A 16,956-nucleotide genomic window follows, 5' to 3' on the forward strand; every position below is an offset into this window, starting at 1 on the left:
ATGTGAAACTTGTGGGCTTTCTTGAGAGCTGTCAGCCTCAGCCTCTTGAGTGTGCTCAGAAAAATTTTCATACATGGGAAGACCCATGCACTGAATGTGCAGCATCCTCTCACATTCAGTAGAGCTCATATAATGAAAACATGAGTTCTGGGTAACATGCTAGGATTTCGGTGTCTATCTCTATGCCTCCCCCCCTTATTTTGTGCAACCTACTATGCTAAAGCAGCATAACATTTTAACGAAGCTCAGCCAAGACAGAGGCATCATGAGACTCTGATCACACTGTTTATGATTTCAGAACTTCACCCACAATTTATATTTGCAAAATCAAGCTAGAAATGTCATTAGGCATTAGGCATGCAACAAATACAAGCAGCAGCTTGTGATGTTTATCTAGCAAAAAGTAGTAGTGGATGTGAAATTCATAAAAAGTAATGTAGACATTCTCAATTTCAGTTTCAGAACCTAATAAATGTACATATTACAAATCGCCTCTAATGGCTCTTTGAAGTGATCTCAAATTACAATGTCGAAAATTTAGTTCTCAACTGATAACCTAAGGTACTTTTCAAGGAATGTGCTTAGTGATGCTTTCAATAAGGTATGCACATTTAGCTCCCTACAATTCAATGTCAGCAGTCGTGCAAAATTGATTTAGGTTATCCAACTCAAGCCAATTACTCAGTAAGTAAGAAAAATGTTTTGCTTCCATTGGCACAGAGTCCTATGCCAGTGCAGCATGAACAGCAAGTGCAGAAGAAGATCAACGAGGAAGCTGTACTTTCCAAGCCTACTGAAACCCAGCAGCTGTTGGCTGACACACAGTCAGCACCTGCCGATCTTCATTGCCAAGTGAGTTGGGAAAGTTCCTTGAATACTGTTTATGCATCACGCAGGGGAGGTACCGCTGCACCAATGGCATCAAAGTGCTGCATTTGCGTGCTGCGCCAAATCCGTAAATATGCCTCAGAATGCACCCGAGCTGCTCCACAACAATAAGTGCGGCCACCAATGCTTCATGTTTAGGCCAGCTTTAGAGGGAAGTGGTGGCTAAGTTAATAGCCTGGGTTTTGTTAATTTCATCTGCAGGACATTGCGACCCACTGCTGTCGTCGAGTACCCCGCCATTCCAGTGACCTTGGTACCAAACTTAGCCCATTAGGGATAAGTATGATACGATATCAATTCAGGCTGGTGCTGGCAAACAGATATGCAGCTTTAGAACATGAAGATGAAGACACCATAGAGGTAATGAATTAAACCGTAAGTAGGCTGGTCTCACAAGCAACAATTTAAGTGGGAGTTAAGGCACCAAGGCCACCAGTAGGTAAGCTCTCCCAAGTAACAAAGGACCTAATAAAGAAACGACAAAGCATGAAAGTACCAAATAAAGCAGTTAGCATTGGCTGTACTGTTCATAACTGATAAACTAGAAGAAAGTAAGGGATATTCGAAATTATAACGTGGAAAAGATTGAGGAAGCAGTAAAATATGGCCGCAACATGAAATCAGTGAGAAGAAAGCTTGGCATAGGACAAGGCAAGATGTATGCACTGAAAGATAAGCAGGGTAATATCATCAACAACTTCGATGGCATAGTAAAACAGCAGAAGACTTCTATACTGACCTGTACAGTACCCAGAGCAGCCAAGCTACTTTTATTTAAAGTAGGGATGAACAGGATATAGAGGCTCCTTCTGTAACTAGCGATGGAGTTAGAAGGGCCTTGCTAGACATGCCAAGGAGAAAAACTGCTGGAGAAGATGGAATAGCAGTCGATTTAATAAAAGACAGAAGAGATATCATGCTTGAAAAGTTTGCGGCCCTTTATACGCAATGCCTCACGGCTTCAAGTGTACCAGAGAACTGGTAGAACGCCATCATTATACTAATCCATAAGAAGGGAGACATTAAAGAATTGAAGAATTATAGACCCATTAGTAGCTTGCTTTCAGTGTTGTATAAAATATTCACCAAGATAATTTCCAATAGAATCAGGGCAACACTTGACTTCAGTCAACCAAGAAAGCAGGCTGACTTCAGGAAGGGATATTCTGCGATGGATCATATCCATGTCACCAATCAGGTAAACGACAAATGTGCGTATTACAATCAACCTCTCTATATGGCCTTCATAGATCATGAAAAGGAATTTTATTCAGTAGAGGTATCAGCAGTCATAGAGGCATTGCGTAATCAAGGAGTACAGGAGGCATACGTGAATATCTTGGCAAATATCTACAAGGATTTCACAGCTACCTTGGTTCTCCACAAGAAAAGTAGAAAGTTACCTATCAAGAAAGGGGCCAGGCACAGAGACACAATCTCTCCAATGCTATTCACTGCATGCTTAGAAGAAGTATTTAAGCTCTTAGACTGGGAAGGCTTAGGAGTGAAGGTCAACGGCGAATATCTCAGCAACATTCGGTTTGCAGATGACATTGCCCTATTCAGCAACAATGGGGACGAATTACAACAAATAATTGAGGACCTTCAGCTAGAAAGTGTAAGAATTGGATTGAAGATGAATATGCAGAAGACAAAGAATGTTCAATAGCCTGGCAAGGGAACAGGAATTCAGGATCCCTAGCCAGCCTCTAGAATCTGTAAAGGAGTATGTTTATCTAGGTTAATTACTCCCAGGGGACCCTGATCATGAGAAGGAAATTTCAGAAGAATAAAATTGGGTTGGTGTGCATACGGCAGGCACTGCCAAATCCTGACTGGGAGCTTACCACTGTCGTTGAAAAGAAAAGTGTACAACGATTGCATTTTACCGGTGCTAACATATGGGGCAGAAACTTGGAGGTTAACAAAGAAGCTCGAGAACAAGTTAAGGACCGTACAAAGAGCTATGGAACGAAAAATGTTAGGCCCAACGCTAAGAGACAAGAAGAGAGCGGTGTGGATAAGAGAGCAAACGGGGATAGCCGATATTCGAGCTGACATTAAGAGAAAGAAATTGAGCTGGGCAGGCCACGTAATGCGTAGGATGGATAAACGGTGGACCATTAGAGTTACATAATGGATACCAATAGCTGTGCGTCGCCTGCGAGGAACGCCGTAGCAGCGCATTTGTCGCATGTAATTCGGTTTAAAGTCATGTTAAGTGCCCATGTTGCAAGGGTTCTACTGCTTTTAATGTGTTATGTGCTGCTCTATAAACGAGCCCAAAGCACACTACTAGACGCCTCGGTGTAATTTTTTTTGGCCACGCGGTGGCTGCGACGTACATGTCATTAAGGCATAAAAATAAGATTTTTAACGTGGAAACGAAAACAGAAAGGAGCGAAGTGCGTGGACATGTTTGTGCCGATCGAGAGTGATACGCGCAAAAGTGCTTGCACTGGAAACCTGATTGAGTTGTGACGAAGAAGATCGGCACGCCGAAAAACCCCGCTGCCATCGTGTAGCTCGTACCCAGTTCGCTCTCTGGCTACGCCCTACCTGGTGGTTTTGTGTTTGTCGCGCTACTCTACGACCCGAATAAACCCCTTTACAATTGGTGGATCTGCGGGGTACAACAGGAAATCTGGAACTTCGCAACCGGACGCAGCCCGTCTTCATTATGCCGGAAAAAGGACCACCACAACTACAACCCGCTACCCCGGTGACTACCGTGGTCTGCCCTGGCCTGTTAGGTTAACGCGACCCACCAATCCTCAGCGGTACAGAAGATATGACGTGGAAGACTGGCTCACTGACCCCGACCGGGTGAGCATCCACAACCACTGGAACTACACCAAAAAACGGAATTACTTGTCGTTTTACTTCAGCGGTGTCGCCAGCGTGTAGCACCTAAACCACGAACATGATCTCACGACGTGGGCGGCCTTCAAAGCTGAGCTAACGGAGGTATTTGGGCGCCCCGCCGTTCGCAGGTTCGCGCCAAGCTACGTTTGCGTGGTCGTGCGCAACAGAGCGGGGAGACGTTTACCAGTTATATAGTAGATGTTGTTGACCTCTGCAACCGCGTTGGCGTCACAATGGCTGATGCCGAGAAAATCAGGCATATCTTAAAAGGCATTGAATACGATGCTTTCCAGATGCTGTTGGCGAAAATGCCGGCAACAGTGTCTGAACTCGTCCGTCTCTATCAAAACTTTGATGAGAACTACGCAAACAACGCATAGCCACCCGCCAATCTCCTCGACAGGCCACTTCAATATCGAGCATTGCTGTTGCCCCGGATAACACTTCGCTGGTGCTACAGATCAAAGAGTTCATCCGTGAAGAAGTTGCCCGTCAGTATTCGCTGATGCCGCTTACACATAGCCATTAAAGTTCTCCATTGGCGCCCGCTCTGCAATATTTAAAAAGAAACACAGGTACACAAGCACTTGTCAGACCTAGAGCCAAAGGCTAGTTGAAGGTATGATTACTAAAATACAGGAAAAAAATCACCAGCCCTTCCCCTGTCGAGAAAAATGGGGGTAAGCGAAGCTTGTCGTGCGTGTATCTGACCTTCGTCAGGGTGACATAAAGTTCACGGCATGTCACGGTCCTCTCTCTTTTTCTCTCTTTTTCTTTCCTTCTTTCTCTCTCTTTATTTGTTTTTCTTTCTTTCCCTTTTACTTTCTTTCTCTCTTTCTCTCTTCCTTTCTCTATATCTGTCTTGTCCCTGGTATGTGCCATTGAGCTTGGACCTTTTCTGCACTATCACTAGGATCGGCCCACTTTTCAGCGTGACACCACCACCACCACCACCGCCGAAACTTGTGAGCCTATAAAGCTTCGCTTAAAACCTAGCATAGCATCAAGATAATAGGTATCAGCAATACATAATGTCAACAAGGAGTAGGTAGCCGACCCCGTTCCGCCTTCTCTCCATCAGGCTCCGACTGCCGCTCGATGACGTACGCCGAAGTCGCTACGAGGCTTGTACTGCAGACCTACGGTCGGCACCATACAATTTTGCGTTGATTATCGAAGGCTTAACAAGTTTACTCGAACGGATGTATACTCATTGCCACGTGTAGACGACACACTTGACGGTTTGCAAGGAGCGGAGTTTTTTTTTCCTCCTTAGATCTCCGCTCTGGCTACTGCCAGGTGCCCATGGATGACTGTTCAAAAACAGTCTTTGTGACTACAGACAGCTTGTATCAATTCACTGCATGTAATGCCGCTCGGTCTCTGCAACGAGCCCGCCACCTTTAAACGCATGATGGACGGCATCCTGCGCGGCCTGTACTTGTATCTGCTACCTCGATGACGTTGTCTTTCCCCCAGATTTTCCAACCCATCTTCGCCGTTTACATCAAGTTTTGACCTGTCTCCGGAATGCTGGTCTCCAGCTTAACTTGAAAAAGTGCCTATTCGCAGCTAGAAAGCTCACTATACTAGGCCACGTTGTCTCCAAAGAAGGCATTCCTCCTGACCCTGGTAAACTTCGCGCCGTATCCGAATTCTCGAAGCCTACTAACTTGAAAGCACTACGCAGCTTCATTGGACTATGCTCCTGCTTTTCGACGATTCGTTTGTAATTTCTCTGCTGTGATCGCACCCCTAAACCAACTTCTCCAAGGGACAATGAACTTTCTACTTGGTCGGAAGCCTCTGATGATGCGTTTACGACTCTTCGCCGCCTACTTACGTGTCCGCCAATGTTGCACCGTTGAGATCCAAGTGCACCTACAGAACGTCACACTGACACCAGTGGCACGGCCGCTGGATAAAAAATAAAATGTCGCAGTTTCGCCCGAAAGGCGAAGCATCGATTGCGATAGCAAATTAGTAGAGAGCTATTCGGAGTAGGGATAGTAGTTTTATCGGCTGCATAAACTTATACACATTGGCTTACTAACTGAATTAACAATCGTGATGTCAGCGCGCACAAGCAAACATGAATAGATCATACTGAATGACCGCAGCCAACGACTGTCAAAACGCTGGCAGCAAGCGCAGGTTCGCGCGGTCTATCGCTTCAACGGAAACTGAGCGGCGAATGCACAGCGCATACAAAGGTCAGAGCAGTGTGGAGATAAGAGACGGTGCGGGCGACCGGCATCGCCGGGCAAAGGAGAAGTTGTTGGCAGAGGAGAAGCTGCCCCCCCCCCTCCCCCCCTCTTCCCGTTTCTTGCTTTCGCCTGGGAAATTGAGTGGCAAGATACGCCTTTGGTGCCGGAGCACAGCGCCGCCCCGCCTCCCTCCCTCCCATACCCCCACAGCCTTTCGGGCGAGGGTCGCATTTCCTTTCCAACGTGTGTTCGCTCTCCGTGATAGCGCGCGTCCCCCGCGCTCTTTCGCTCGCGCATACGGCGCGCGGCGACGATTTTATCGCCCTTGAAATCTATACGGAACCTCACGGCGACGCCGACGGCAGAAATCCGGTTGAAGTGTCCATATAATTGCTATCACAATAAAAGGTGCGGCCTGCCGCGTCGGGCGCGCTGCTATGGGAGCGAACGTGACGGCCGTAGTTTCATTGTCGGCCGCTTGGCTGGGCTGAACGGCGCTAGCTGAAGGGGATGGAACGCATCGGCTTGCGCGCGCGACGGCGTTCCAAGCGCGCTCCTGACGCATTTGCTATGCCGATGCCAGACAACAGCCCCCGGCCTGTGGCGCCGCTGCGGATCACACCGTTTTCGATGCACGCGGCAGGCTGAACTTTTTTTTTTATCCAGAGGCCGTGCCAGTGGTGTAGGCCTTGGCGCCATGCTCGCACAACGTAAGGACACTAATGCCGAATACGTGGTCGCTTATGCCAGTCGTGCCCTCACAATACCTGAGCTCAATTACTCAGTAACAGGAAAAGAGTTCCTGGCCATCGTATGGGCTCTTCAAAAATTTCACCCATATCTCTACCGTCGACCCTTTGACGTGGTGTCGCATCATCACGCTCTTTGGTGGTTGTCTAACCTCAAAGACCCGTCTGGTCGCCTCGCTCGGTGAGCCCTCCAGATCCAGAAATATGATATCCGTGTCATGTATCGCTCTGCACGCAGATAATTTGACGCTGATGCCCTCTCGCGCTTCTCACCTACTTCAGACACCACTACTTCTACCTACCGTCATGATATTTCACCACTTGACATCCTGGACATGGCCTCGTATCAACCAAAAGACCCATGTATCTTCATGATATTGGATGTTTTGTCGAACTCTCCAGCAGCTTCGGCAACTCGAGCGTTACGCCGACAGGCTCAGCATTTCGCCATCTGCAACGGACTCTATACAGCCGTAACTACCACAATGACGGCCGCACATGGCTCTTAGTCGTGCCCCGCCACCTTCGAAAAGATTTATGCATCGCTTTTCACTCCGACCCCCAGTGTGGTCACGGCCGAGTGTTGAGGACCTACACACGGCTTCACCTACGATACTATTGGCGCGGGATGTACAACTTAATCCGCAAATACGTACGCTCCTGCATTGCCTGCCAACGACGCATATCTGTCTTGCATCTCTCCACCGCATCTCTCCAGCCACTTCCCTGCCCAGCTCAACCATTTGACCATGTCGGCACTTATTTATACGGGCCTCTTCCATCTACTGGAGCTGGTAACCAATGGATTGTCGTCACCGGTAGATCATTTGACACGAAATGCTGAAACCGCCGCCTCACCTGCCGCATCAGCAAAGGCGTCGCCTCGTTCATTCTAAACAACTTTGTCCTCCGCCATGGCGCACCTCGTGAAGTGCTGAGCGATCGGGGTCCTGTATTCCTCTTGGACCTGCTGCAATCACTCCTATCTAAATGTCAAATTATTCACAGCACCACTACCGCTTATCATCCACAGACCAATTGCTTAACAGAACGATTCAACAGAACTGTTGGTGGTATGCTACCAATGTATGTTGCGTCAGACAACTCCAACAGGGATATTGTACTTCCCTTCGTCACACACGCATATAACACTGCCTCCCAAGCCACTATCGGATTTCATCATTTTATTTATTTATTTATTTATTTATTTATTTATTTATTTATTTATTTATTTATTTATTTATTTATTTATTTATTTATTTATTTATTTATTTATTTATTTATTTATTTATTTATTTATCGTACCTTACAGGTCCATTAAAGGACATTGAGTAAGGGGGGTTACAATCAGAAAATACAATGAAAGGAAAAAGCAGTAAAACAAATAACATAAGTACATCAGGTGTGAAAGCAATGAACAAACGAATACAAGTAGAACTAAAATAAAATCCTGCCAAGACACTTAAAAAGAGGTCCCGCAGTGCGAGAATAATAGAAACACTAACAGTGCAACAGTGACACATCATTATACAGTAATTAGTCATACAGAGCGTGTAATTTTTCACGAAAAGCATCCCGGTTAGATAACATAGCGATATCATCGGGAAGGCTATTCCACAGGGTGATGGCACGTGGAAAAGCAGATGAATTAAACGCTTTAGTTTTGCCAAAAACGCGCTTGAAGCTAAATTTGTTATGAAGGCGGCTTGACGTGCGTTCAGGTGTGTGAAGTGGCAGAAAGTGTGACGTATCATTGTGAACATACCGATGGAACAGACATAACAAGGAGATAGTTCGGCGTATATCCAGTTCTTGGAGTGAGATATCTAGCTTTAATTGGGTTACGCTGGTATGACGGGCATAATTACGAGAAATAAACCGTGCAGCCCTGTTCTGAATACCTTCCAACATACTAATTAGATAGCCTTGATGAGGCGACCATACAGACGAAGCAAATTCTAGTTGCAGACGAACAAAGGAAAGGTAAGCTAATTTGCGCACATTGGGAGGCGAGTTGCGTAGATTCCTACGAAGGTATCCTAGTGTTTTGGATGCTTTAGAACAGATAGCAGATATATGCGTGCTCCATGAGAGATCCGGTGTTAGATGAACACCGAGGCATTTATATGATGAAGCTTTGGTAACCACGCTACCATTTATGGAGTAAGAAAAGTCGGAGTTAATGCGCTTACGACTAAAGGAGAGCACCTTGCATTTAGATGAGTTCATAGACATCTGCCAGGTGTCGCACCAGCTGCAAATTAGTTCAAGGTCATTTTGAAGGGAAAGGTGATCATCAAAATTGTTAATAGTACGGTAAATGATGCAGTCATCAGCGAATAGCCTAACAGATGAAGATAAACCGCAGGGTAAGTCATTTATGTATATTAGAAACAATAAAGGTCCGAGAACACTTCCCTGTGGTACACCGGATGTTACGTCGCAAATGTTTGAAGAAAAGTTATTTACTACGGTAAACTGCTGACGAAAAGATAGAAAGTTACGCAGCCACGACATTGTTAAACAGTCTAAACGTAGTGCGGACAATTTCGAAAATAGGCGACAATGAGCAACCTTGTCGAAAGCTTTGGAAAAGTCTAAAAAAACGCAATCAGTCTGTTTGTTACAGTTCATGTTAAAATGAAGATCCGTTGTGAGTTCGAATAACTGTGAGTCGCATGAGTAACCCTTCCTAAAACCGTGTTGCTTAGAGAAAAAAAAAGTGGTTAGACTCAAGGTGTTCATAAATATGCGACGCTATAATATGCTCAAGCAGCTTGCAGCAAATACAGGTTAGTGATATTGGTCTATAGTTTCCCGGTGTGTGCTTGTCGCCAGTTTTGAATATCGGCACAACCTTAGCCACCTTCCAGTCATTAGGCAACTGTCCAGATGATAATGATTGCCTGAAAATGTCACATAGAATTTGACTGGAAATAGCAGAGGTATTTTTTAATATCTTTGAATTAATACAGTCAATGCCTGATGAAGTAGAAATCTTAAGACGATCAATTAAATTGGTAATGCCCTTCTGAGTGATCTCGATTGGTGTCATGAATGCAGGGATTTGATCAGGTACAAGAGGTACATTAGAAGAATCCTCAGTGGTAAACACAGAGGAAAAAAAAAACTCATTGAATACGGTTGGACATTGTTCTTCGGGAACGGGAGTGTCTCCTTCGTGTAAAGTGATGTTACTGGTAGAGTTACCAGGTGCAATGGCTGCCCAGAACTTTTTCGGGTTATTTTTGATAAGAGAGGGCAAATCCTGAGAAAAATATTTATTCTTTGCAGTGAATAAGGCTTTACAGTAGGTGCGCAAGCAATCCGTGTGCGCATTCCAAGACAGGGCATCTTTATTGCACTTAGCCTTATTGTACAAACGCTTCTTTTTGTTTCTTAGTGTTCGGAGCTGCTTACTGAACCATGGGTTTCTGCTGTCGTTTTTTATGACAACTAAAGGAACGAAATTCGCGACGAGTTCTAAAATTTTACGTTTGAAAAGAGCCCAGTTATCGTCTACAGTCCGTGAATTAAACGATGGTCGAAATATAAGATTAAAGAAATTCTCAAGTTCCTTATTTATGCTGCTGTAGTCAGCTTTATTATAGTCGCGAATGGTTTTAATAGTGTTACAGCTAAAAGGTGAGGGAACAGCAATTTTGAATTGCAGTAGCCTGTGATCACTAAAACCTTCAATACACGTTACCGGTCCTGTAGTCTCAGGTGCATTTGTTAGTACTAAGTCTAGGAGATTAGTTCCACGGGTATGCTGGTCAACGACTTGCGATAAATGATAGTCCAATGTTAAGTTTACAAAGTCGGTGGAAACATGGCAGGAAGACGATAAAGCCGACCAATCAACTAACGGATAATTGAAATCACCCAGAAGGTAAACAATATCTGCCTTAGAAAGTTCAATAGCACAAGCTATATTATCATGCAGGTCTTGAACAAATGAGGAAGAGGCATCAGGTGGCCGATAGCATGCTCCTAACAGCAATCGAACGGAGGAAACAACACATGTGACCCAAACAATCTCAATGTCAGCGCAAGCATTGATTGAAAAGGAAGGTAACGCACTTTTGACCGCTAATAGGACACCGCCCCCTCTTTTCCCTACTCGGTCACACCGGTAAATATTATAACCACAGTTATCTGAGAGTACTTCTGCGTTTGCGACATCTGAATAAAGCCATGTTTCCGTTAATATCAAAATGTCAGGTCTACTATCATCTAGGTACGCGCACAAGTAATCACGTTTCGGCAACAAACTTCGAATGTTAGTGTACGATACAGATAACGATGGCGCAGAGCACGCTGGTCGTGTTTTCGCTGTTGCATGCGGGATTCTTTTCTGTAGCTATGTGGTTGATAGCACAACGCCATCAGTGACATTGTCAAACATGTAGGTCTTACCATCCATGCGCATTTATCCAGTGATAACTTGAAAGGTTTTTTGTTAGTCCTAGCAAATTCAATTAGTTTTCGCCTAGCCTGCCGCGTGGCGGGTGAGAAGTCTTCCCGTATCGATAACGTGGTTCCCTTCAGTTTGTGTGCAGCGGACATAATACCTTGCTTGTCTTTGAATGAACTGTACTTTGCAATAAGTGGTCGACATTTTTCGCTGTGAAATCGGCCCAATCTGTGTACACGTTCAAACTGAGAGCTCACTGCCGTCACGCCGAGATGCTCAGAACAGAAATTAATTACTTTCTGCTCCGATGCGGCCCAATCTTCACCTGGGCTATCGCTTATGCCAAAAAAGAGCAAGTTGTTCCGTCGGAGACGGTTTTCCGTATCGTCGCATCTAAGCGTAACTGAGCGCAGGCGGTCACATATTTCACGCAACTGAGTGCTGGGCGCAGCACATCCGACGGGATTGATGGAAGCGACAGTTGCCTCAAGCGTTTCGACTCTTCCAGAAAGTAGACTAAGCTTGCTTTCCGTTGCCTCTTGTTTTTCTTTAACACACTTAAGTTCGTTAAGTATGGCGGCCTGTCCAACTTCAAGTCTGTGCATTGTTTCTAAAACAGACTCAAGTGTAGACGTAATCGTGTCATGTTCGGGCCCGGGATTTTCTTCCACATCACCGGCAAGAAGTAGAGACAGGCGTATTAAAGAGCAGCAGGCACTAGACAAACACCTCAGTTTTTCACAGAGATCGTGTGGGCACGACACCGCAACCAGATAATAGTTGTTAGTTTTTAAACAAGAAGCACCCTGCAGGTAACTAACCTGTAAGTACAGCAGCGGTGAATTTCCCATACTGGTAGCGGTGTCGTGCCCAAAGTGGGTGGCCGTAGCTTGCTGCTTATATTCTGTGAAGGCGGCGTTGATAGGTGACGTCGATGATCCGGGTTGCCAACCGTTCTCGTGAGTCGTGTCTAAACGCAGCAGGCTTAGATGAGCCACCGGCAGAAGAATGGGCGTACCACGTACTACGGGGAGCGATCCTTGCGCATACGAAGGACAGGCGGCACATATGGCAGCAACCTGTAAGTACAGCAGCGGTGAATTTCCCATACTGGTAGCGGTGTCGTTCTTTCTGCTTTACGGCCGCCAGCCCTCCAGCACCATTGATACGGTTCTCAAATACCGGCCGGACCCTGCCGACTGCTCACCTGTTGCTAGGGTCGCTCAGCACGCAGAGAAATGCTTTGACGTCTGCTCAACAGTATCGCTAAAAACAGCGTCATGTCGTCAAACCACCTCCTCAGCCTTTCGCCATCGATTCCTTCGTGTGGCTTTGGTTCCCGCCTGTTGCTGCTCCTGGCCTTTCGTCCAAGCTCCTTCCAAAGTACCACGGGCCCTACCGCGTGGTTGCACAAACATCGGCAGGTAATTACGTGGTAGAACCCGTATCGCTATCTTCCGATCTCCGTCGTCGCGGGCAAGAGACTGTGCACATTGACCGGCTCAAGCCGTACTACGATCCGCTGACCTCACCCTAGGTCACCGGGATGGCTACTCTTCCATCCCGGGGGGTGATTGTCAGGAAGAAGATCGGTACGCCAAAACGCTTCGTTGCCATCGTGTGGCTCGTACCCAGTTCGCTCTCTGGCTACGCCCTGCCTGCTGGTGCTGCGTTTGTCGCTGCTGCTCTATGACCCGAATAAACCCCATTTAATCATCATCAGCCTATATTGCTGTCCACTGCAGGACGAAGGCCTCTCCCTGCGATCTCCAATTACCCCTGTCTTGCGCAAGCTGATTCCAACTTGGGCCTGCAAATTTCCTAACACCCAACCTAGTTTTCTGCCGTCCTCGACTGCGCTTCCCTTATCCTGGCACCCATTCTGTAACTCTAATGGTCCACCAGTTATCTACCCTACACATTACATGGCCTGCCTAGCTCCATTTCTTTCTCTTAATGTCAGCTAGAATATTGGTTATCCCCGTTTGCTCTCTGATCCACACCGCTCTCTTCCTGTCTCTTACCGTTAGGCCTAACATTTTTCGTTCCATCGCTCTTTGAGCGGTCCTTAACTTGTTCTCGAGCTTCTTTGTTAAACTCCAAGTTTCTGCTCCATATGTTAGCACCGGTAGAATGCAATTATTGTACACTTTTCTTTTATTGCGATAGCAATTATATGGACACTTCAACCGGATTTCTGCCGTCGGCGTCGCCGTCGTCGTCGCCGTCGCCGTCAGGTTCCCCATAGATAAAATCTTCGCCGCGCGCCGTATGCCCGAGCGGAAGCGTGCGGGGACGCGCGCTATCACGGAGAGCGAACGCACTCAATCTCCCACGCGCAAGCAAGGAAGCGGGAAGCCAGCGCCGGAGAGAGCGGGGGGGGGGGGGGGGGGGGGGGTGCGCACTTCTACTCTGCCAGCAACCGCGCTCGTCGCTCGCTCGCACCGTCGCTTATCTCCACACGGCTCTGACCGTTATGCACCGTGCATTCGCCGCTCAGTTTCCGTTGAAGAGATAGACCGCACGTACCTTCGCCCGCTGCGGCGTATATACACTCGCTGCCAGCGTTTTGACAGTCGTTGTCTGCAGTCATTCAGTGTGATCTATTCATGTTTGTTTGTGCGCGCTCACACCACGCTTGTTCATTCAGTTAGTAATAGTCGGGCCACATTTTCCAACGCACGCTACACATGCAATGCTGCCCGGATCGGCAGTAGAGCGCTACAGGTGTGTCCCTTCGCGCGCGCTGCCCACGCGAAGCGCTTCTCATCAACACCACCGTTTCACAGGCGCCTTCTCGTGGTCATCGAGTCTCTCTTCATGTCGGTCTACTTACGGCGCAGCACACCTGCTTACTTAATCAGCTCATGTTTACTACAATTCATATTGCTACCAAAGCCGCTCACCTTACTTCGTATAGCATTGCTGTGTTGCTATCGCATTCATTGCTTCGCCCTTAGGGCGAAACTGTGACATTTTTCAACGACAATGGTAAGCTCCCAGTCTGGATTTCGCAACCTGCCGTAGGCACTACAACCCAATTTTATTCTTCTGTAAATTTCCTTATCATGATCAGAGTCCCCTGTGAGTAATTGACCTAGACAAATGGGTTCATTTACAGACTCTAGAGGCTGACTGGCGATCCTGAATTCTTGTTCCCTTGCCAGGCTATTGAAAATTGTCTTTGTTTCCTGCATATTAATTTTCAACCTCACTCTGAAACTTTCTCGGTTAAAGTCCTCAATCATTTGTTGTCATTCATATCCATTGTTGCTGAATTGGACAATGTCAGCTGCAAACCGAAGGTTGCTGAGCTATTCGCCATTGATCCTCACTCCTAAGCCTTCCCAGTCTAAGAGCTTGACTACTTCTTCTAAGCATGCAGTGAATAGCATTGGAGAGATTATCTCTCCTAGCATGACCACTTTCTTGATAGCTAATTTTCTACTTTTCTTGTGGAGAAATAAGGTAGCTGTGGAATCTTTGTAGATATTTTCCAAGATATTCACGTATGTCTCCTGAACTCCTTTCTTACACAATGTCTCTATGACTACTGGTATCTCTACTGAATCAAATGCATTTTCATAATCTATGAAAGCCATATAGAGAGGTTTATTGTACTCCGCAGATTTCTCGATTTACCTGATTGATGACATGGATGTGTTACATTGTAGCCTTTCTGAAGTCTGCCTGCTCTTTTGGTTGATTGGAGTCAAGTGTTGCCCTGATTCTATTGGAAATTATCTTGGTGAATATTTCATATAATACTGAAAGCAGCAAATGGGTCTATAATTTTTCATTTCTTTAACGTCTCCCGTCTTATGAATTAGTATAATGTTGGCGTCCTTCCAGCTTTCTGGTACATTTGAAGTCGCGAGGCATTGCGTATAATGGGCTGCAAGCTTTTCAAGCATGATATCTCCTCCATCTTTGGTTAAATCGACTGTTATTCCATCTTCTCCGGCAGCTTTTCCCCTGGTCATGTCTTGCAAGGCCCTTCTAACTTCAGCGCTAGTTATAGAAGGAGCCTGTGTATCCTTTTCATCCCTACTTCGAATAAAAGTAGCTTGGCTGTTCTGGGTACTGTAAAGGTCAGTATAGAATTTTTCCGCTGGTCTTACTATGTCATCGAATTTGCTGATGATATTACTCTGGTTATCTTTCAGGGCATACATCTTGCCTTGTCCTATGCCAAGTTTTCTTCTCACTGATTTAGTGCAGCGTCCATATTTTACGGCTTCCTCAATCTTTCCCACGTTATAATTTCGAACATCTCTTACTTTCTTCTTGTTGATCAGTTTTGACCGTTCAGCGAATGCTATCTGATCTCTTGAATTTGACACTTTCATGATTTGTCGTTTCTTTATTAGGTCCTTTGTTACTTGGAAGAGCATACCTACTGGTTGCCTTGGTGCCTTTACCTCCCAGTTCAATTGCTACTTCTGCGATCAGCCTAGTCACGGTTTCATTCATTACCTCTATGTTATCTTCATCTTTCTGTTCGAAAGCTGAATATCTGTTTGCGAGCACCAGCCTGAATTGGTCTGCTTTTACCCTTACTGCGTCCAGGTTGACCTGTTTCTTCTCGACTAACTTTACTCTTTATCTCTTCAAATTGAGAGAAATCTTAGACCTCACTAACCTATGGTCACTGCACTTTGCCTTACCTAACACTTCTACATCCTGCACTATGCGTGCTGAAATCAGGGGCGAACACAACGATGTCGTCGAGGTAGCATAAACACGTGCTCCATTTTAGGCCGCGCAATATATTGTCCATCATTCGCTCAAACGTAGCAGGCGCATTGCATAGGCCAAATGGCATCACATTAAATTCGTATAAACCATCTGGAGTAATGAATGCGGTTTTAGGGCGATCAACTGCTGACATCGGGACCTGCCAGTAGCCCGAGCGTAAATCCAACGAAGAGAAGAATTCAGCGCCTTGCAGGCTGTCCAGAGCGATGTCAATGCGCGGTAGAGGGTACGCGTCTTTTCGCGTTATCTTATTAAGACGGCGATAATCGACGCAGAACCGAATGGAACCGTCTTTTATTTTGTGACGAGAACCACCGGTGATGCCCACGCGCTATGGGAAGGTCGAATGACGCCGCGCTGAAGCATGTCGTCGACGTGCTCACTGATGACCTGACGCTCCTTGGCGGAGACGCGGTACGGGCGCTGCCGCAAAGGCGCGTTGGAGCCAGTGTCGATGTGGTGGCTGACGGTTGACGTGCGGCCCAGAGTAGGCTGAGCGACATCAAAAGAAGAACGGAACTGGGCAAGCAGGTGAAGAAGCTGGGAGCGCTGCTCGGAAGTAAGGTCGTCGGCAATGAAAGGTGTGAATAAGTCAGGTGATGGCGGAGCAGAAGTGGAAAGTGCACAGAAGTCAGTGAGCTGTGCATGCGAAGCATCCGGCACGTCGGTAATAAACATGTCATCAAGAGGCTGAACACGGCCAAGTGCTTCGCCGCAAAGAGCCTTCAGGGCTGTAGGAAGGGGATTGCAGACAACGATGGAGCTGAAACCGGCTGAAATGTCAAGCGTGGCGAAAGGGAGGGGAACATCTTTGCGGGTTATGAAGAGTTCCGAAGGAGTGAAGAGGACAGCGCCTTCAGAGACAGCGCCACAAAAGACGGGAACAACGGCAGACGAGTACGGCGGTATGGCGATGTCTTCCCGAAGGACTAGCTTAGCGGGAAGAGAAGTAGCGTCGACGAGGGGCACGTCACACAGAGGCGATAATTCGACTTCAGCACGCGCACAGTTGATGACAGCGTTATTTCGCGAAAGAAAGTCCCACCCGAGTATCACGTCGTGAGAGCATGAC

The 16,956-nt window shown here is 46.6% G+C and overlaps 1 protein-coding gene across 4 annotated transcripts in view; it reads left to right on the forward strand.

The window, feature by feature from the left end:
• LOC119457098 (myb/SANT-like DNA-binding domain-containing protein 1) overlaps nucleotides 1-16,956 on the forward strand; it is a 43,777-nt gene that overhangs the window by 12,963 nt on the left and 13,858 nt on the right. For all 4 annotated transcript variants that reach the window (XM_049669933.1, XM_037718923.2, XM_049669934.1 and 1 more), the window contains one exon: nucleotides 721-852. In XM_049669933.1, the coding sequence (XP_049525890.1) occupies nucleotides 721-852 (132 nt within the window). The remainder of the gene's footprint in view (nucleotides 1-720; nucleotides 853-16,956) is intronic.

This window comes from Dermacentor silvarum, chromosome 6, assembly GCF_013339745.2.
Source record: "Dermacentor silvarum isolate Dsil-2018 chromosome 6, BIME_Dsil_1.4, whole genome shotgun sequence".
In the NCBI taxonomy this organism is placed as follows: domain Eukaryota; kingdom Metazoa; phylum Arthropoda; class Arachnida; order Ixodida; family Ixodidae; genus Dermacentor; species Dermacentor silvarum.